This window comes from Panthera onca, chromosome A1, assembly GCF_046562875.1.
Source record: "Panthera onca isolate mPanOnc1 chromosome A1, mPanOnc1 haplotype 2, whole genome shotgun sequence".
NCBI lineage: Eukaryota > Metazoa > Chordata > Mammalia > Carnivora > Felidae > Panthera > Panthera onca.
Genome location: NC_138339.1, coordinates 170,706,458 through 170,728,983, shown reverse-complemented (window position 1 = coordinate 170,728,983; position 22,526 = coordinate 170,706,458). Strand labels below are relative to the sequence as shown.

At 42.2% G+C, this 22,526-nt stretch overlaps 1 protein-coding gene across 21 annotated transcripts in view; it reads right to left on the bottom strand.

Moving 5' to 3' along the window:
- DOCK9 (dedicator of cytokinesis 9) overlaps nucleotides 1-22,526 on the bottom strand; it is a 290,719-nt gene that overhangs the window by 127,831 nt on the left and 140,362 nt on the right. For all 21 annotated transcript variants that reach the window (XM_060636782.3, XM_060636789.3, XM_060636803.3 and 18 more), the window contains exons 3-7: nucleotides 9,114-9,203; nucleotides 5,041-5,123; nucleotides 3,242-3,311; nucleotides 1,325-1,420; nucleotides 189-323 (exon numbers count right to left, since the gene is read on the bottom strand). In XM_060636782.3, coding sequence (XP_060492765.2) covers nucleotides 189-323; nucleotides 1,325-1,420; nucleotides 3,242-3,311; nucleotides 5,041-5,123; nucleotides 9,114-9,203 — 474 coding nt within the window. The remainder of the gene's footprint in view (nucleotides 1-188; nucleotides 324-1,324; nucleotides 1,421-3,241; nucleotides 3,312-5,040; nucleotides 5,124-9,113; nucleotides 9,204-22,526) is intronic.

Genomic DNA, 22,526 nt, shown 5'->3' with positions numbered 1-22,526 from the left:
CTGACTACAATAGAAGTCTGCCTGTTTCACACGTATCTGAAGAAAAACGAGCCTTTACTTACCTGACAGCTATTCTACCTCCTCCCCAGATACTGCCATTCTTGGAAGTATTTGCTTAAATCTGCAAATTCACAGATGGTACTTTTACAGATCAGAAAACTTGATGATAGAACTCTACTCATATTTACCTGAACCACACCCATACAGGAATCCAGAAATATCGATCCTTTCGGTTCCTTGGAGATCTTTTCATCTTTATAAAAATTCAAATTGTAGGATCCGTCACCAAGTTGAATCAGGTGGAAAAACCGTCTTTTAAATGACTGGGAGAAAAATACATACACAGCACTTGTTTCAAAACGAAAAGAGTCACAGTCGCTATCAATCACTCACAGCTACACACGTGTTTTTACACAGTACACAAGTGTAAAAACCGTCTCTATTCTCTCTAAAACCAATCTAATCCTGGCCAACGCCCCAGGTAAGGGTAAATTAAGACTCTCCATCACGTCTAATAATTTCAGTGCGTTTAAATTCTGAGGAGGTGGTTCACTTAACATTCATGGGTCATTTTTTCTTACCCACAGCATTTGATATTTTTACATAACCACCTAAAAGCAGTGCAATGAGCTCCAATTTGGGATGCAGCACAGAAGGATGGAAACTTTCTCAAATCCCCAGGGTTTCTTGCTCACGCAGAATAGGAACTTTTCTCTGCCTCGTGACACTGAACGATTTTCCAGCCTCAGGATTATGACAGTCCGCATTTCCCTGGATTTCCTTTTTCTCTCCCCGTCCACCCTCCCTCCCTTCCATTATGGCTCTTCTCTTCAGTATTCATGCTGCTCTTCCTCTGCTCCTACCTCTTTCCTGAATGGCTTTTTATACTAGTTTTGCTCTTCTCTTTCCAACCCCCTTCCAATCAAACCATTTTCCTTCCAGTCCTCCAGCTTTGCTCTTGTTCACCTTGCCACAGTAGACCTCCCAAAAGTGCTTAGACTTAGCCCTTGGGTGATGTGCTTGCAGGTGCCACGATCGCTTTTGTCGTGGGTACAGAGAAGAAAGCCTGCGTTGGCAACTGTGCCTTCGCACCAGCCCAATGATGAAGATCTCGTCACGCTGGTGGTCGGGCATGAAGCAGGGGAAGTGGGTGCGAGCAGGACGGTACCAATGGAGGTTGATCACCAGGGAGGCATCTTATTGACCAGACAATGTCACTTTTGTCAGGAAGAACAACATGCCCATTCATTTTGAGCATGATTCCCAAGACCTATAGCAAAAAGGGTTTCATGAGAGGGGAGTGCAGGGTGATGGACTGCCTTACCCTCATGGTTACGCTTATTGCACTGTTCATGTTGCCTTTGTACAGCCACCCATGCTTGGTGATCCCACCCTTCTGAGAGCCGAGGGAGGCAGCATCCTAGGAGAGAAGGAAAACCACAATTGATCTCCAGTCACTACTAATCTTATCTGCTGTGACTCTGGTCAAAAGGAAAATCATTCAACTGGTGCCGGCTTGCCCCATCGTGCCCCATTACTGGAGTTACCATCTGCCACAAGTCACTTTAGAGCCGGCTCGGCAGGAAAAGAGAGGGAGAAGCATCAATCCCTGAAAGCTCTAGTCCATTAAAAGGCAAAGCTAGTTCCAGTCCAAATTTTTTATTTTTGAGTATTTAATGAGCCACAGAAAGTACATACCATACTTGACCACTCAGGTTGTAAGGTCCTGCTGGGTTTCATGAAAAATATTTTCAAATTACACTCCCCTATAATTGGAGGACAAAAGCAAATTCCTGGAAAACTTCCCAGAGGCTCAGTTCAGGGGAAGGTGAACGAATAAAAGAAGGAAATGTGAGGCAACAGAGAAAGGAGGGATGAGAGAAAAGGATTGGGCAATGGAAAAGAATGAAAGAGAGAGAGGAGAGGGGGAGAGTTAGGAAAGAGAAGGGACGTGGCTAGAAAAATGCATGATTCTGCATGTTCCAGCTCCAGCTGTGGGCTCTGGTGCAGGGAAGCGGGCATGGGGTTGCCAGTTGCTGCTGAAAATATGTCAGGCAAACACTCGTACATGTAACAGACAGATGACAGGTGTGTACGTACACACACACACACACACACACACACACACACAATCTGGCAGGCTACGGCTGGCCCTGGCCCTGTGGGTCCCTGCCCCTCTAAGGCAGTACCTGATGGACGTTCAGTAGGTACAGGAAGACGAGAGGGCCACTCACCGTCATGTTACCCAACTCACATCCCATAAGACCAATCTCCAATTATGATCTTTATTTTTGTAATCAAAGAGACAACTGCAGAAAGACCCGTCTTCTGTTTTGTTTTAGACCATCTCAATGTAATGTTGGTGGTTTTACTGTTCTTATTATTCGTAAGAACAGAAATAACTCATCTGTCTAGGATTTGACAGTTTTCAGTGTGCCCTTCGCATGCGTTATTTCCATTGGTCCTACTCTTACTACTAATCAGCACCAAGTGTTTTTACTATCTTGTTTCTCACTTTGGACGGTCACTTACTCTTCCAGAATTACTTTAAAAGTGGTTTCTAAAATAATTTCCCACCATGGGCATTGTTCACATTCTTGAATGGCTGGTGTTACAGCTTACCTGATGATTAAAAAAAAAAAAGGAACCTCTCCCCCTTAAACTCACAATGAGGCAGCCAATACTGAGCAGGGGAGATGAGAAACGCAGAGGACAGCTAGCCCTGACTTGTTATTAGGTCTCCCTTGCTCAGTGGCCAGTCACCTTAATGCCCAGCTCTCTCTATAGATTTCTTCAAGAGAAGGGGGAGTGCCCTTGTTTAAGAATAAAAGAAAGAAAAAAGCTTCTTGATACCATATGCATCACTCAAACCCATCATTGAAAGAAAGAGCCATTTAAAGTCTACTGGCGGTTCGTTTCAAGATAGTCTGCTGAAAAACAACCTAAACTTAAGGTCTAAGTAATCTTGGTGTCTCTTAAAAATGTAGCCAAATCTTATCCAGGCCTTTGAAAATGATCTCGGAACAAATAAACAAGACAGGAAGAACTTGCAATGCTAAGCAGTCAAGTTGAAATGGAGATCTTATTTCAATCAATCCAGTAATACATCCAATAAAAATTCTTTCCCTGTTTCAAGAAACATTCCAATTCCCCTTTTGGCTTAAATGTTGGTAATTTTCCAACCGATCTTGTAAAGTCTGTAAACTAAACCAGTTTCCAGATCCGCAAGCGATAACCTTACCTCATCTTTATCAACTTCCTCATCGACTTCATAGACGTGAACTGGAAGTTTATCCAACTTGGCCACTTTGCTTTAAAAAGAAGAAAGAAACTCGTTTTATAATTACCTAATCCATGAAGAGATGCACTTCTTCCCCCATTAGAGGAATAGACATTTAACAAACTCAAAGCTGGTCCACTCGGCTGAAGAATAAAAATAATCGACACACTACTGCTTTGCAAAGTGGGTGATCCAAGAGTTAGAGAGCTCGCGGAAGCCATGTAGAAGAGATGGGCTAGGTTGTTGGGAGTTAGATAGGTATACTAAAAATGGGAAAGTGCATTAATTAATAAAGACTTGGTAGAACAGGGGGGAAAAAAGACTTGGTAGAATAACTTTTAAAATGAAGTTTATGAGAAAAAAATGGGAACTGGGGTCATGGTCTTCAGAGTGGGAACCACAGTGTTAATGATGATGGTGTTAACAACAAAAGTACTGAAACAGCGGCCAGCATGTATATTAAACAGTATGTTCTAGGCACTGCGTTTCCCATGTATTACCTCGTTCAGTCCTTTAGACGGTGGGGACTGGTGGTAGTAGGACCATTTAATAGATGAGGAAACTGAGGTTCACAGAGGGCAGAGAGAGCAGATGATGAAGGTAGACTATAGAATCTATGTTCTTAATCACTGTTAGTATCCTCCCTCTCTTTCTTATCACACAACTGCAAAATTATTAATGCCAAAGGTAAAATCTACCAGCAGTGAAAGTATATCATGCAGTCAGTGTGCTACAGCTCGCAGTATGTTCTAAGAAAGCCATGAGAATAGTATGAACCAGACTATCCGTGAAGACAGGTTCAGGCAATCAAATGGACAGAATTTAGAAGTCCCCAAATAAGTACTGGGTAAATACAGAACTAAGGAGCACACCCCATCTGGAGAAGATAATGCTGGAAGGGAGTGTCTTCAGCTGAAGTTTAAAAAGAGTCAATGGGGAACTTGGCTAAACACTCCCAAGGAGTGGCTGAACCACACAAAGAGGAAAAACAAACATCTAGGTCCACTGAGAATAGTTTCAATGGTTCAAACTCACAGATGAAACAAACATAGAGAAAAATACATTAATAGGGTCGCAAGTAAAATTTTCACTGGTGATGGTTACTTTTGATACAATACAATCCATCACTATTTGATTTCAATTTTCATAATCAACTATTACCTAAATTTACCAACTGCATCATTTCAGGATATCCTGAAATGGAACATGTCCCCTCGAGGCAAGACCTACCTCCACCTGGTTCACTATAATGACCACTAATCAATCTAAACACACTTGTTTTGGGTGTATTCCAGAACCCATTAATACTTCAAAGAAAGTAAGAAAATCGTCTGGGGAATGCTTGTCTTTGATTTACTTTTTTTAAACATAAAATTTATTCAATATGACATGCTTTTTATATTTCTCCAAAGTATTCTTTTAAAGGTAAGACACACTGTAGCATTTACATTTTCTTTGTTTTCTATTTCTCGCTGAAAGTACTCTACCTGTTCTATCAGTGGTGCCCTGGAAAGAATCACCGGCCATAACTAAACCATCCATGTTTATACCATTTACCAATCCCAGAGTACTAGGTTTGAGTCCTATTATCATATACCCTGGAAGCAATAGCTACTCCATATACATACAAACCATCTAGAAATATGTTCTCCAATTACTCTGATTGCATGTGAAGTTACATACCTCCTTAAGCCTCTCAAGCACAAAAAACACTGCCCACATGTATCACCCCACCTTGTGTGGTCTGACCATTTACTCACTTTGGAAGTTGTCGAAACTCTCCCGAGTAATCTTCATATTTATAGTTCACAAGATGCCAGTCAGAGTTATAGGTTTTGATGCACTACGGGGTGAGGGGAAGGGTATAAAAAATAGAAAGCATAAGAGGCAAAGAAAAAAGATATGTGATGGCTTTAGGAGAACGTTTGGGAAGGTTTACGAATGTGCAGCCACACAAACATCAACACAATTCTTTTACTTCGACCCTCCCTTGCCTGAAATTCCACTATCAGAGGTTCCTATAAAGCTTAAAAACACTTAAAGCCTTACCCTTGGGGATGGGTCACTTTAAGTGCCCATCATTCATGATCAGAGAGCAGATTTTTACAAGGGGAAAAACTGCACCTCATGTTGCTGCATTTACATAACAAACAATGTACTGCTTCTGAGTTAAAAGCACTTGTTTAGGAAGCCTTGTGCCCTCTACTAGAACATGAGAGTAGGTGGAAAGTGTGAACCTAAAAGACACTTTCATGGTGTTTAATAAATTGACAACTAGATCTGTTACCAAGTATAATACAAATCTGCCCTTGGCTTTTCCTTCTATTTATAGGGGCCAGAGTGAGGTTATTAGGAGAAAAGATTTAGATTCCAATTCAGTGGCACCGTGACATCATCGCGTGCACACACGTGCATGTGTGAACAGGATGTACAAAGTAGGGAGCTTTACGTTCTACGATACCAACCTACACAGACTGCTGTGGGGCCCAGGGCCCATCCCATGCACAACAATGCCATGGTGATTATTCTGAATGAAGCCACTTGGGAAATAACTGTGCAAGGACACTAAGACCATCCTCCGTCCCCTGGAGGCTGGAAACAAATCTCCCATATGAAAAATACTCTCCTGGACTAAGAAGTTAAAAAAAAAAAACAAAATAAAACCGTAACAAAACAAAATCCTTATCACCAGAGGTAGGGACTTGAAAGTTGAGAAAGCTACGGAAATAAACCTTGTTATTTTTTTCTAATCTCCTACTGCAGGCTAAATTCTGTTTAGAATTCCTTACTAATTAAGGCTCCCAAACACCTGTTTTCTTTGTCCTGTCAATTCCTCCCAAATTTATTGTCTCTTTGTCTAAAATGTATAAAAACTGCCTGCCTTACTCATTTCTTGGGGTCTCAGTTTCATTTTTTGACCTCCATGTGCACATAATAAAACTTTGGGTTTTTTCCTATTAATCTGCCTTATATCAATTTAATTCCTAAGCCAACTAGAAGGAACCCCGGAGGGAAAAAAAAGACATTTCTATACTCCCTACACTGCATTAAACTACCTCACTATCCAATAGACTCAACGGACCAGCACGGTGTCTTTCATTCATCTATCCAGGAGGAAGCACTGAATAGTGTGTAGACTAAAGATTATAAGGCTGCGTCCACCAGATCCTCAAACACAAATGAGTCAAAATCAATAGGGGAAGCATTTGATTGAGTTACCAACAGCTACATTGATTTTCTGTATTGTCAGCTCTTGGCTACACATATGTAAACTTCAGTGTGGAAAAAAAAAATGAATAAGTGAAGATGTAGTTGAATGTATTTATGTCTTACCTGGTTGACTTGACTCCGGCTATAACTAACACTGTGATCAAAGTCTCTATTCTGCTCACTCTACTTCATCATTTTTATGGTCAACCTTTTTTATCTGTTTCATGGCTTATGCCCAAAGGCCTTCTGAGGCAAACTCTCCTCTACCCCAAAGTCATGAATAGAACTACAACAATGATAATGAATGCTTCCCTTGTGCCAGACTCTATGATAAGCACTCTATGGGCAAGGTGGCGACAGGCAGATAGTGTAAGATTTTACATTATTGTTCTGAAAGGTGGACTAAATAGCAGAGAAGGGTTAGGAACAGAGTTGGATGGTGGAACTGAACAAGTTTCCGATCTTTTTGCCATGTAGTTACAAATGTTTTTGAAGACTATTTTACTCTTGTAAATTCTTCTCAAAAATATTTTCAAAGCATTTTCACATTCAGAACATCTGACATCCATACTCAAAATTACATTCCAAACCAAGTGTGATTGCAGAATTACCTGTATCCCTAGGTCCGTTAGCACAGCAATTTTAGGTCTGACTAGGTATGACACAGTCTTGTGCACATGCTCCTACTCTGTTCAGGTTTTCGAACAAGCACAGCAACCAAAGTCATACCACTGAAGTCTCTTTCAGGATATTAAACCTATTCTGAAGTATAACATGCACCTGCCCAGTTAAAAAGATCAACGAGCAAGCACTTGCATACAATCAGGGCATTTATGAATGAAACACCTGACTGCCCAGATTTTTAATATCTTAGGTAAAATGGGTCAGAAAGATACTTATGTTTAAATGTTTTAAATTATAAGAAACTGTAAGGAAACATAGTTGACCAGGTTAAGTGGCCAGAGAGTCATTCATTTGATAAGCCCCGGTTGACTCTCCACAGGGCAGGCACCAGCTGAATTCCAAGGCTGAAGCCTGGAATAAGACAAGCAACCCCCACCCCTCCGGGGATGCAGAAAGTCTAGGAGATGAGGGGTTACATCAGAAATCAGTCTCTGGAGAACTGGATCTCCAGAAAGACAGGGATCTGACTGGCTCATTTCATCAGTGACCTTTCAGACTCGTGAAATTCAATCATATTTTCAAGTTAATACTGAAAGGTTTTTGAAGTTGTTTTTTAAAACAGCCGTTAGGTCATTCTCTGCTGGACAAGAGGATGGAGAGGAAGTGCTGGCTGTTCCACTCCACCCTTGTGGCCGCGTCCCAAGAGGGCTCGTTCCATTGGCTCGGGCAGCACAGCATGAAGTTGTTATTGCTCAACCTACAGCAGTCAAAGAACTGAGTGGAGAACTGTGCCTCAAAAGTCATATTTTTTAAGCAACTGGGAGAACTGAATTAGTAATTAATAAGTTTGGAGGTGAACAAACTCTGGAAAAGTCCGGATAGGCAAGTATTTTCAGCTTTGAGGGTCACGTGATCTCTGCTGCAAACATTCAACTCTGAGTTATCACGTGAAAGTAGGTCACAGGTGACACGTAAACAAAAGGGTGTGGCGGTACTACAATGAAACTTTATTTACAAAAACAGGCTGCAGGCCAGACAGTTGCCCGTGGGTCAGTCACACTGCGTCTGCATCCTGCTTGATACTAAACATTTAAGACTACACAAACGTATCTGGCTCTATTTGTCCAGAATCATTTTTACTAATATAGTAGCAAAGGAGGTAAGGCAAGAAGTTACCTTTCCAGAAGGATGAGAGATCACACTTTTACGATTTTCAATACATATTTAATTTTTTGAAAATCTCAATGGAAACTAAATACTGTTACTACAATATTGTTATTTTAATTAGTCTTCACTTTAAAAAGCATAGATTCCTTGTGGGGGTTGGCCATGTTTATCATCTAAAAATCAACTAGAAAAATAGGGTTAAAGACCCATCATTTTTAAATGAAAGAGTGCTTCAAGAAACAAAATTAAAATACCTAATTAGTTCATCTAAAAGCACCTGGAAGAAGAAACAAACACCAATCTAAAAAAAATGCAATCCAAATGCAATAATTTCTCTTTCCTCTTTAACAGGTAATCAGTATCTGTATGTTCAAATAAGAGTGATAATAATCATATACTGATCAGGAATATTCACGCTCTGCTCATTATCACCTGGCATCTCATAAAGACTGAACTAGTCTTGAAAATAAGTTATAAGTAGAAACATGTAAATGAATACATAAATGTGTGTGCTGAGTCTCCATTAAAAACAATGTCAACAACAAAACCTCAGCCAAAGATTTCCAGCGAGTTCCTAAGTTACCCGTATTCCATGCCTGTAAGTTCTGTAGCATTCATGCTTTAAACAGCCGTCAGAAATGACCCCTATTAACATTTCTGTCCACATTTCAGACTCTGAAAACCCCATACTGTTCTCCTATTTTCCATTATAAAAATGTAATTACCTCTCTGATACTTCCTTGAAAATATCATTGAAATTTACAGAAGGGGGGGTGTAGGCAAAAAGTGACTCTAAGATAACGTGTACATTAACGTAGAAAAGGCACATTACCTCCGTAACAAATAAGCTCTGTGCTTCCTCTTGCGCATCTGCGGGGACCGTGGAGCACATGTAGCGACCCTGTCGTCTCAGAGTGGCCGTCTGTGAAGGAAAGCGTGGGGAGAGGGTTTGGTTACTGGAAGATGGAAAGGCGCCAGCCTCGGGGTGCAGCCGGGCCTCACATGGAGACAGTCCCTTCTTCAGTCTCCGCCAGTCCTGCAGAGACAGCCCTTCTCCTTCCTCCTTGGGTCACACACCACGGATCCCTTTTGGTGCCAGAAAGTTCAAAGACGGGCATGGGGCAATGGCTCCCACTTCTTTCTGAGTCAGAGGTCCAGTGAGCCCTCCAGGGAGTCCTTCCGCTCCCACCAGGCAGGGTAGGCCCCCTTTCAGAAACCCTAACCCTCGCCAGCCCCAAGTGCTTGAGCTAGTCCCACTACATTGCCTTTTACTTGTCTTAATTGCCTTTTTCTAGTGTAAAATAGACATACCATAAAATTTACCATTTTAACTTTTTTCCAGATTTTATTTCATTTTTTTTAAAGTTTATTTCTTTACTTTGAAAGAGAGCGAGAGCAAGAGCTGGGGAGGGGAAGAGAGAGGGGGAGAGAAAATCCCAAGCAGGCTCCACACTGCCAGTGCAGAGCCCAATGCAGGACTGGAGCTCATGACCTACGCCAAAATCTAGAGTCAGACACTTAATGAACTGAACCAACCAGGCGCCCCAATTTTATTTTTTTTAAGCAAACTCTACACCCAATATGGGCTCGAACTCATGACCTTGAGACCAAGAGTCACATGCTCTACCTACTGAGCCAGCCAGGCACCCCCATTTTAACCACTTTCAAAAAGTGTGCATTTCAGTGGCATTAAGTACATTCACATTGCTGTGCAACCATCATCACATCCATGTTTTCTTTTTTCCAGTTCTATTGAGAAATAATGGACATACATCACTGTATAAGTTTAAGGCATATACAGCATGATGGTTTGATTTACATCTATTGTGAAATGAGGACCACGATAGGTTCAGCTAATGTCTATTCTCTCACTCAAATACAATAAGAAGAAAGGGAAAAGGGAGAAAAAAAAAAAACCTTTCTCCTTATGATAGGATTTGCTCGCTTAAGAACTGTCCTAGATACCACACAGCCATGTTCACTGCAGTCTCCAGGTTGGACCTCACATCCCTAGTCCTTATTTATCTTATGACTGGAAGTTGGACCTTTTGATCTCCTGCATCCAATTCTTCCTCCCCATACCCTCCATCTTTGGTAACCACAAGGCTGATCTCTTTTTCTATGCCTTTTTGTCTTGTTCTGTTTTATTCCACATATACGTGAGATCACACAGTATTTGTCTTTGTGTTTGATTCATTTCACTTAGCATGATGCCTGCAAGGTCCATCATGTTTTTGCAAATGGTAGGATTTCCTCATTTTTTATGGCTTAATATTATTCCATTGTAGATATATATCACAACTTCTTTACCCATTCATCTAACAATGGATGCTTAAGTTGTTTCCCTGTCTTGGCTACTGTAAACAATGCTGCTATAAACACTGGGGTACAGATATCTTTTCAAGTTAGTGTTTTTATTTCCTTTGGATACAGTCTCATAAGTGGGATTACTGGATCATACTGTAATTCTGCTTTTAATTTTTTTTAAGTATTTCTTTTTTTTTTTAAGTTTTTTGAGAGAGACAACGTGAGTGGGGGAGGGGCAGAGAGTGAGAGACAGAATTCCAAACAGACTGCCAGCTGCCAGCTGCAGACCCCAACGCTGGGCCAGAATCCCCAACCATGGTATCATGACCTGAGCCAAAACCAAGAGTCAGACGCTTAACCAGCTGAGCCACCCAGAAGCCCCTCTATTTTTAATCTTTTGAGGTCTTCCATACTGTTTTCCACAGTGGCTGCACTAAACCACAATCCTACCAACAGTGCACAAGGGTTTCGTTGTCTCCACATCTGTGCCAGCATCTGTTCTCTCTTATCTTTTTGATGACAGCCATTCTAGCAGGCATGAGGTGCTATCTCATTGTGACTTTAATTTGCATTTCCCTAACAACTAGTGATAGTGAACATCTTTTCATGTACTTGTTGGCTTTTTGTATAACTTCTTCAGAAAATTGTCTTTTCAGGTCCTTTGCCATTTTTCATCTGGGTTATTGTTGTTGTTGTTGTTGTTGTGTTGTTGTTGTTATTGAGTTCTATGAGTTCTTCATATATTTTGGATATTAACCCCCAGATATGTGGTTTGCAAATATTTTTTTCCCATTCCATAGGTTGTCTCTTCACATTATTGATGATTTATTTTGCTGTGCAGAAGCTTTTGAGTTTGGTGTGGTCACATTGTTTTTTTGTGTTTTTTTTTTTAATTGTGTTTCTTGTGTTTTAGGTATCAAAGCCCCCCAAAATAATTATCAAGACCCATGTTAAGGAGCTTTATTCCTATGTTCTCTTCTAGGAGTTTCATGATTTCAGGTCTTACATATAAGTCTTTAATCCATTTTGAGTTCATTTTCACGAGTAGTATAAGACGTGGGTCCAGTTTCATCCTTTTACATGGGAATAGCCAATTATCCCAGCAACATTTATTGCCTTTTCTCCATTTAGTATTATTGGCTCCCTTGTCAAATATTAGTTGACTGTATATGCTTGGGTTTATTTGGGGCTCTCAATTCTGTTCCACTGTTCTACTTGTCTGTTCTTATGCCTATACCATACTATTTTGATGACTACAGCTTTATAGCAGAGCTTGAAATCAGGATGTGTGATGCTTCCTGCTGTGTTCTTCTTTCTAAAGATTTCTTCAGCTCTTTGAGGACTTTTGTGGTTCCAAATGAGTTTTAGGACTATTTTTTCTACTTCACATTCATCTCTTACTTGCCTTTTATGTCCATGCTTGGTCACTGCCTCACAGCAGTGCCTCACAGTGCCTCACAGCATGGTAACCAGGCAAGTAGAAGGTGCTCAATCACTATTCGTTGAATGGATCTATGAATTGTGAATGCTACCTCCCCTCAAGAGGCTCAAATGCTTACTTTAAATAATAAAATGCCTCATGACTTTAGGCAGGAGCAAATCCACTCTAACATCATTTGGAAGGGACTATTTTGCCAATATGAGGAAACCGGACCTCAGGCTTCAGAAAGAAATGTTCTAGATGTTTTCTCCCATGGACTGTAATCCTTGGATAGTATTAACAGATCATAGCTACAAAAACAGCATACATGGAAAATATTTTGCAAAGAGAGTCTACCTTGTGGTAGCTCTTCATGGCCACTTACTAAACTGGGATCCCCTAGCATCTGTCCCAGATGTTTTTCTTCTTCCTTTGGCTGGAGGAAGCTTGGATCAAATGTGTGATCTCCCTCCCCTCCGGCACAGGTTGAAAACTTCAGTGCATATATTTTGTATATAATTTAATTTTATTTCCTGCCCCTATTTTCTCAATGTTGTGTCTCCTTCACCTATTTAACTGTTTTTTGGATGGTGTCAGTCTTTGAAAGTAATCTCAAACCCTGTTTTTAGAATAAGCCTCCTTATTCTAAAGGAAAGGAAAGAAGGAACTCCATTCTCCACTGAAGTCCTTCATGGGTGAATTCTTAATTCATTCAGCCTCCAAAAGCGCTCTGAAGGCCCTTGGTCTTGGTTTTTTTGCAACTATCACAAATGGTGAATCTTATTACTCTCACCTGTTCCCAAGAAATGCCATAGAGATGTGTGACGATAAGCACTAAAGAGGCATAATCTATTCAAAACGTTTCCAAGTAACACAGTGATTATTAAGAGATTGTCAGAACTGTTAAAAATCAGGATTAAGAAAAGGGAAATTGTTTAAGAAACTTGTGTATGCTTCAAAGAAGGATACATTCTATATCCCTACTTGATGTATTTTGATCTACCATGATTTTTGAAACGAATTGTTACACTTTTAAAATGTTCAGGAAATGCTCAGTTCAAGAAATGGACTATTAGAGTCACTTCCAGCCCATTTTCCATCACACCACTAGTCAAAAGACAAAATGTATTATGTTTTTTCCAGTGGGATTACCAACTCAAGAAACTTTTTGTTTAAAGTTTTATTTTTAAGTAATCTCCACCCCAAAGTGGGGCTTGAATTCACAATCCCAAGATCAAGAGTTGCACACTCTAATGAATGAGCCAGTCAGGTGCCCCTCAAGAAACTTTAATTATGTGACACTTTTCCAAATACTCCTCTAAGGTGAGAGAAAGAGATATGGATCAGAGACAATGCCATTATGTTCTCACTTTAAAAAGAAAGAAACTTTGATCCTTAAAGAGAGACCTGGCCTTTAGCAGATAAGAGAGCACTGGGCATAAATAAACCAATCATCTGTGTACTTACCACCACCCACCAGTACCAGAATGCTAGGTTTGAGTCCATTACTGATCAAGTCCTAGCTCTGATTTTGACAAAGCTTAGTTTTCCCACAAGAGCCCTTTTTCCTCTGGAGACTTCATCCAAATAAACAGCAAATTTTTAAAAAACCATTCACTTACATGAGACACACTTCTGTAGTACACATCTAGCTTCATGTTATTTTTATGTCTAATTCTTGTTGTATACAAAATTGGATGTTTTAGATAACCTCTTTTCTATATAGCTGGCTGTTATCCTTCCCTATATATGACTGCTGTCCCTCACACCAAAAGGTGCAGACAATTTTCCTCTCCTTAAACCCGGGCTGGCTTTGACCAATCAGATGAGGCAGAAATGTTACTGTGGCAGTTCCAAACTTAGCCTTTTGGAGAACTAGCAGCTCTGTTCCTCCTTCTTAAAAGACACGGACATAAAAAGACACAAAAAAAGTTCTACTACTTGAGACCACTATGCTATGAGCAAGTCCAAACTAGCTATATGGAGAGACCACATATAGAAAGATGCCCCACAGCTGGTTCCAGCCATCCTGGTTGAGGTACCACAGTGTAAGTAAGGAAGCCTTCTTGGACATTCCAGGCTCTGCCGACAGCAAGTCAAGCAGAACTACACCGCTAAGCCTGGATCAGATTTTAGAATCGTGGGAAATGAAAAATTATTGTCCTGAATTAACTAGGCTTTGGAGTGGTTTGTTACTCAGCAATAACTAACTGTAACAAGATGCTAAGAGATTAGGAACACGTCTTAATTAACGTAGTGAAGAATACTGCTGTTTTCATGAAAATGTTTTCAAATACTAATCACAATATAGAGGTAGGACAGAAGCACTGAAGGGATACATGAAACCGCAACTTGGTTTCTTCATTTACCTTTCTTGGGACATGTGTCAATGTCCTAAGAGTAGACAAGCAAAATAGAAAAAAAAAAAAAATGTCTGTTACACTTTGAGAGTAGTTATCAATGGTTTCTCGTCCTCCAAAACATTGTACTGACCATTTTACAGTTCAGCATAAATATCACTTCATCCATCCATCCATCCATCCATCCACCCACCCATCCAACCATCTGCTGTGTCACTTTCTACCACCAGACACTGAACTAGCAGTCAAGACACCAACTTTAATGAAAATGTAGTTGCTGTTCCTATAAAGCTTACAGTCTGAAGACAGAGGAAGATAAGGAAATAAATTATCAGAGAGCCACAAGTACTACAGAGGAGTACGAGAGAAAGGGGCACAGAAGCACAGGCTGGCATGAAAGGAAAGAATGGGGGAATCTAAATCCAACGGGGAGGGGAAAAGAACATCGGGAAGATGTGCACCAAGGCAAAAACACTCAAGCTAAATTGTGCAGGATGAGTACAAGTTGTATTCAGTACAAAAGGGGGAGAAGCTTGGGAGACAAGCTTACCCTTGTAAAGTTAAAAGAGCAAAATCAAGACATAATAAATGAGATTATCTCTTTGCACACACAGAAGAGACCCGTTAAATCCTAGAACTATAAATATACCTTACCCCAAAGGAAAAACTGCCCAGAACACTAATTAAAGAACACCTAAGAATTAAAAACCCTACCAACCTATAGCCTAATCAATAGTTTTAACTCATCTGGGGAAAGAATGGGCCAACAGAAATAACAGGGCTTGTATGACCAGAGCAATTTTGTCAGTGTCTTTATCACCATTTAAAAGGAAAGGCTGGAATCCCATCAGGCCGGGGTGGGGGGGTGGGGGGGGGGGCCTGAGGCACCACTGACTCCTGGACTTGGCACCAATGAGGAGCCACCACTTGATGTCCTCTGTTCCCAAGGTCTTCCCACTCACTGAATCCAGCTTCATGAATCCACTTGTTTATAAAGGGATTCCCATTTAGACTTTCCTAATTACAGAGAACTGACACGGCCAATGAATGTATTCTGATCTGCTTATTAATTCTAGTTCTCAATGCTCATTATTAAATGCTATTTGGTTTGTCCTCTTGTGAAGCTATCTGTTACAAGTCAGTTCTCTGAGCTCAAACAACTCTGGTCACATTGACCAAACTCAGTCTCTGGACTTGCAAAGCTAAGAGCTGACCCCAGACCTTGGTGACTTATCAACCACAGCCCATGAGGCCCTGTCTGGTAGCTCATCAATCTCTGACTCCATAATCCAAAACTCTCCTCCAGGCACATGTCCTACTTCCTCCTATCAGATTGTGGATTCCTCTAAGGGCAGGAGCAGATCTTCCTATCTGTATCTCTGGGCTAGGTAATCAATCTTTCAAGAATGAATGAATAAAATAGTCAATGGAGACAGAAATAGGACTCTACTGAAAATCATCGATTACTTGTATATAACTTTTTTTCTGTTATTACAAAAACTTCTCCAGTCCATTATAAAAACTGACAAGGGAAGACTACAGCATAAGTGAATGCTCTAATTTCTCCAAAGACTTTTTTATTAAAAGTCATATTTGGGTAACAGTCTACTGTATGCCAAATCGATTCACATTAAATTTCTGCAGTTTTATTTATCTGGCTTATAACAGAGTCCCAATCAATACCTGGAGATTTATACTCAGTGAACACTAAAGCCCTCCTCAAAAGTGGACTTAATTTTCTTTTCCACAGTTGTGGCATTCTTTTCTCCTTTTTTATCAGTTAAAGTCATATTCCTGCTAAAAGATGGGTCAGTATCCACTTTATATAAATCAACATCAAGGTGGACATTCAAAGAATATCAGTCCCATTCTTATGTTTGGAAATAAATTATTCCCACGCCACTGAGAGAGCTCAGCAGTAGCTTTCTCCTCAGTAGATCTCTACATTTGCAAGGGGGAGGGGAGAAGCATTTCACTATGAAGCGTGATAAGATCTGCAAATTAAATCTAAACACAGCTAGCATCTCCGGCAACCATTTTGAATAGAAATCTCATGGCACAAAGCACAATTTAAAACAAAAGCCCTCTTCTAGCTACTAAAATAGTCTAAATTATTTTCAGTGAGTTACTGTGACTTAGGTTAAATGCTGGTAGTCTTGGACACATGGAGACCCTTTATTACCTTGGCCAAGTAGGGACAGGAGTCTTATGAGGAATTCCAAAGAATGTCAGGAGTAACTAAAAAGAACAATTTAGAACTGCTAAAGGAAGAGAAAGTGGTGAAGTCCTCACCCAAAAAGCTTAGAAGGTGGCACAAGGACACCTGAGAGCCCAGGTCAGTCTTTAGGGGAATTTTCTTTTAATGGAATGAGTTGAAGAAGTTCAGTGTTGCCCCCAGACCTGAACAGAAACAGCAGAACTTATAAGTATCTTTCAGCTTAATTTAATAGAAGGACAAATGTCAAATAGATCTTCTTTTACTTTAAAAACTTTTTTCTCTCTTGCTTGAAATGACTCCCTGCAAAGACTGGGGTCACTTCAGCGGCTCTGAGCCATATCTGGATGCGTGGCCCAGGGAGGCAGGGCTGTGCACCACCTAAAGGGACATACGGGCAAACCACACAGTGGGTCTGCTCATCTGGGCCAGCCCTGGGGCATCCTGGCATTTCCCAACCCTCTTCTTCATCACTCACAGCTGTTCCCTGATGGCCTGCTGTAACCTTGGTTCTGCATCTTCAACTTGGCACCTCTCTCTACGAATGGAATTCTTGGCCCCCAACCTGGCCAGGGTTCTCTCCATCAGGGCCAGCCACCCCACCACCCTGACCCCACTGAGGCTGGGGCACCGAAAAGCTCTTGTTTCAAGCCACAAGAAATGTGAGGTGAATAATGTAATTAAACTTCCTACAGAAGAATCTGACAAGTGATATTGGAAAGGGTTTTGAAGTGAGAGCCAGGAAACCTGAGTGCTCATCTGAGCTCAGCCGCTAATTAGCTGTGTGATCTTGGGGGGAAAGTTTTAACTTTCCACATCTGTAAAATAGAGAGTTTTCTAAGGATCTCCAGGCTTCCTTTGTAATTTAAAAATTCCACAGTTCTGTGAACATGGAATTCTAAGTCTATATCTCTCAAATGGCTTATTATCTGTGTTTGGAGAGAAACTAAAAGATATCCAAGAAAATAAGATGAATACTATGTCTGCTTTGATTGACTACCCCATTTATTTTTATGAAAGGAATTGCTGGATGAGAAGGAGGGCAGAATCACTTTGTAGACTTAAATAAATATAGGGCGAGTCTTAACGGAGACATGCTTTCGTGTCCTTATTTCTTTACTCTTCTGACCCTCCCAACCCATATGGCACGGGACTTTATATTAATCACTTTAGAATGGGCATTAAAACTGTAACAAAACAACTCTCTTAATTCCTGGTGGGAAGCAAGCATAGCTGCGGCTGCTCAAAATATCCTATTTTATAAGATTTTAATGAAGAGGCTGAAACAAAAGGCCCACCCTTCCCCTGGGCCCTGTGAACAATGAGCCGGAGGATAGATCCCAGAGAAGTGGGTGGGCTGCAACCTGAGCTCACTGCGTGTGTCCACCGACACTGTCTCCCCATCTCTCCTGTTCAAAGGAGCACAGGGCTGGGAGTGTCCTCCCTTGGACAGAAAAAACAAACATCACAGGCGGCCCAGAAGGCAGTGCCGGCCTTCAATCAGGAAGAGATGGCTCCTCGAGTGCTCTGAGCAGAACGACTCCGAAGAGTTACAAGAGGTGAAAAAGGTTCTCTTCAAGAGGAAGTAACGGGTCAGTTAGGCACATGGCTGCAGGAAGTTGAGAGTGAGGGAAATTTCCTAGGTGCCTGGGGTCTTACCTCTAAGATGGGCTCCGAGGCCTGCGGACAGCCTGAGGTCAGAGAAGGGGGCCCAAGACGCACTCCAACAGACATGACCTGCTGGCCAGAGAAGCCCACCAGGTCTCAGGGGCTGGTCAGCTCCCATCTGCCCTTACACAAAAAAGTGGACTCACTCTGCTTAGCAGTTAACCTACCTGGTTTGTAATTCTATGCAAAGCATCCTATGCTTGTATTCATTTTTGTGTTTGTTTTAATTCACCTAGTAGAACTATACCTTGAAACCTTTGAGGGCTTGATGCATTTGCAGAGAAATAGTACTTTGATCTTCCAGGAGAAGGGCGACCTTGGGGTGTGGTGGGAGGGGGCCAGCACTCGGTGAGGGGAGGGAAGTGGATGCTGCCAGAAATCAAAGCCCAGGCAGCCTAGGGAAGACAGCTCTTCAGGCTGGCGTCCCTCAGCCTGGCCCATCTCCTTTACTAAACAAGTAAGCCCTGGGTTGAATTTATATTGTGCTCGACTGGGCCAAATGGACAGCATCCACTTCGATGTTCTAAAGTTATCTTGGCTTTTCAACTATTCCCTGTCAGACAGGCAGCTCTCAACACCTCCTTCCTTTCGTCTCTAGCCCTGAGCCAAACTGCAGGGTACCTCACGCGTCTGTGAAGTTAGGTTCCTTTATATCATATGCTGGAAACTGGCCTTGGTTTCATCTGTCTGTGCATGAAACATCACTACTAGACAACTCTGGGGACGTTTCGGTGACTTATCGAGCACAGCGTAATGGCACCTTTCCACATGTCTGGCAGACGCATTTGTTTCAGAGCAGATGACTTACTTTGAGAGGATTCAGTCCCAAGCCAGGGTGGAAACTAGAACTCACGCAGGGCGTTCCCCACATCTCACTGCAGAGATCACCTCTTGGCAGCTGACCCACAGTGTTCTAGTAACATCAGACAATCCCGTTTTCAGTTTCCTGAGAACTCTCAATGCCTAACTCACTAATAATTAAGAAAATGGACAAAGCATGGGACAGGACAAGGGTCTGGAGAAGGAACCCCATTTAGGTTTCTGGAGGGATTTAACAAAAGACCACTCCATAGGAACCCATTAAAACCCTACGAGGGCTGAGACACGCTGAGGGACGCCTCTCCCTCTCAGCTCCTCTTCGCCGCCCCTGCAAGCTCCCCGGGCTCCCACCCTGCACTGCCTGTCTCCGCTCACTCAACAGTACCACCCCGTGTGCTGTCAGTGACTTTCCTTGCTGGACACCCCCAAACAGTGCACTGATCTGGGGTGCTCTCGCGTGCGTCTCAGTGTAGCACCCATACCACTATGCCCAGCTCCCCTCCGTAGTCCCTCGTACCACCTGCCAGTCGTCTCTCCAAAACTCTCATCTGATAGCACCAGGCCTCCACTTAAAACCTTTCCATGACTCCTCGCTGCCACCAGAATCGAGTCCAAGCTCCTCAGCAGAACCTAAGACCACGGCCGAGCCGCTGTGATGTCTTTTCTGGGCTCACCTGCCCTTCTTCAGCCCTGTAGCACATGGGGACTTCTGACTCCCTCAGGCACCAGACCATCCACCTGGCTGTGGAGCTGTTCCCACCACCCACATCTCCCACCAGGCTGGAGATGCCCAGACTAAGCTACTCATCTTTGCTTCTCCAACACCCAGCAGAACATCTGGCACATCGTAAACGTTTGCTGAGTGAATGGGCAGCAGAGATTTTAAAATGGGGATTGTTTTATTCGATTGCAAGATTGCTCAGGGTTCCAAATGAGACAGTGTCTCAGAACTGGTGAGACATCAGGTAGCTTCTGTCACCACATAATGTCCCGTTCCCTAAAATGTCACATACATTTGTAAGTGTCCGTAGACCTTTGAGAGCCATAAAAATTTCATTCTGCTACCTTCTCAAACCCCCAAAATTATACATTACATAACTGCCCAAATGCAGTAAACTATAACTAAACAAGTGAAATGTTCATCCTTCGTGACCAGACTCATCCGTTAAGTTCAGTTTTTAGAGATTTTGTTTGGCTTATGTTTGGTTTGGTATTTGAAGCTTGTTTTCCATCGCTCTTATGTACCAACGCATAAGAGAGAATGAAGAAGGGGAGAGGGATAATCCAGAAAACAAGGGGGGGCTTGGGTCATTTGGGGGACATGTAGCAGGTCCAGCTTCCCCACGAGTAAGGGGCTCCACCTGCCCCACATCACATGACTTTGAAGACATGGCCATCCTCAAAACTGAACGATGTTACATAAACAGGAAGGAGGCTGCTTCCTAGGCCCTCACCTCCCTCCCTGCCAACTGAGGGACATCAGCCATGTGTACAAAGAGCTTTCCCGAATGGTGGTATCTCTTTGGATTCTTGTATATCTATGAGAACCCAAATTTTGGGGCAAATGTTATCCCTGAACAACAGATTAAGAAAAGTGAGTATTAAGAAGGCTTATCACGGGGGCACCTGGGTGGCTCAGTCAGCTAAGTGCCCGACTCTTGGTTTTGGCTAAGGTCACGATCTCATGGCTTGTGGGTTCAAGCCCCATGTCGAGTTCTGCGCTGACATCACAGAGCCTGCTCATAATTCTCTCTCTCCCTCCCCACATGCTCTCTGTCAAAATAAATAAACTAAAAAAATTTTTTAAAGAAAAAAGAAGGCTTATCACTTACTCCAACACCCAGATTAGTAAGAGAGACCTGGGGCTAAAACCTTGGGTCACATGACTAAATCTTGGGTCTTGCCTGGAGAGCACCTACCATCCCTCTGATTGACTTGTGTTCCATTTGGTAACATTACCTTGAGGAAGGTACAAGCCATTCCAGTTTCTTGTTTCCGAGCTCTCTGCGTATGGCTCTGTAGGTCCTCTTCTAGAATGCAATTTTAATTGCTAGCTAAACAGACCATATGTTTGTGTGAACACCTGGCATAGTGAATATGCCCTTAATTACATATTCCAAGATACTGGTGAGCTTTCCTCCCTCACGCTCTCCTCGCTGCTCAGGTGTAAAGTTTCACTTATGCATCAAGGAGGGTTCCTCTCAAGTCCCTCCATGCGTTTGCCAGTGCAGTGCTCCGGTCATGTCAGAGCATCAGGCCTCCGCACTTGCGCTCCTCCTGAAATGCCACCCAAAGTCTTATTTTAAACAAGTGGAGCAGACATGACGCTTTGCAGATTAAATGCTACCCAGATGAGGAAGTCCTGACTCGACGACGTCTGGCATCAGGGCACTGCGCTGAGCTTCCTTACTCTGTCCTCTCTAGATCTCACACACACGCTCACATGCACGCTCGGGATGCCACTGGGCACTCCGAGCAGGACACACTTCGCAGTGTCCAGGCTCGGCCAGGCAGCCCTTCTGGAAAAGGGCAGAGCAATGGACATGGCAGGACCCTTTTGGGTTGTAGGAACCACACAGATTTTGAACCTAATAGTATGATCAATGGCATCTGGTAATTCTGACGCCAAAAACCTAGATCTTCTCTTTAAGAACCTTTTGGTTTTGTACTCAATCATATTGTGTCTCCTTCCCTTCTACTCCCCTGATCTGCTACCTTAAGATAGTTTTACAGTTAAGATAATTATGACAAAGAATGATACTCAGGGAATGTTAGAGGTACAGTATAAATAAATCTCCATCTGCTTACACGGTCTTAGGATATCACCTGGGCTTAGAACTTCCTCTGTGTCTGTTAGTTGTGTTTAATAACCTAGGACAAATACATTAACCACATAGATAATACTGCCCCCCTACCCCTCATTGCTTACAAGTCTGGTGTGTGCTTATCCATTTCTACCAATTGTGGGACATTCACCATCCTCTCCGGCCTATGTAAAATGTGAGCTAAACATTCTTTTTAAAAAAGCAAAGAAGAAGATTTGAGGAAGGGAGGGAGGAAAGAAATGTGATCTGACGTGGGGAATACACACACATAATGGTGGACTACTAGATTTATCTGGTATCTTTTCCTCTACATAAGAGAATCAAATCTTAGGTTCACTTATGCAGGTGTGTGTGTGTGTATATCCTCTTTCATCTAGTTAGTAACGTAGTTAACATCACGCCCTATTTGATCAAAGCTTTCCTAAGCACTGTGCAGTATTTTTAATAAAAATCGCATCATATTGTGTGTGCCTCCGTGAACAAAAGCTACTTCCCTCGCCAGGCTGTATTGAGGAACAATGAAGAAAATAGCTAACGTGCTTTGTAAATACAGAAATCAATCTGGCAAGCTTTGACGTGAGTGGTTTTGCAGCAGGTACCACAGTTCCCAGAGTTCCCCAGCACCTGGGAC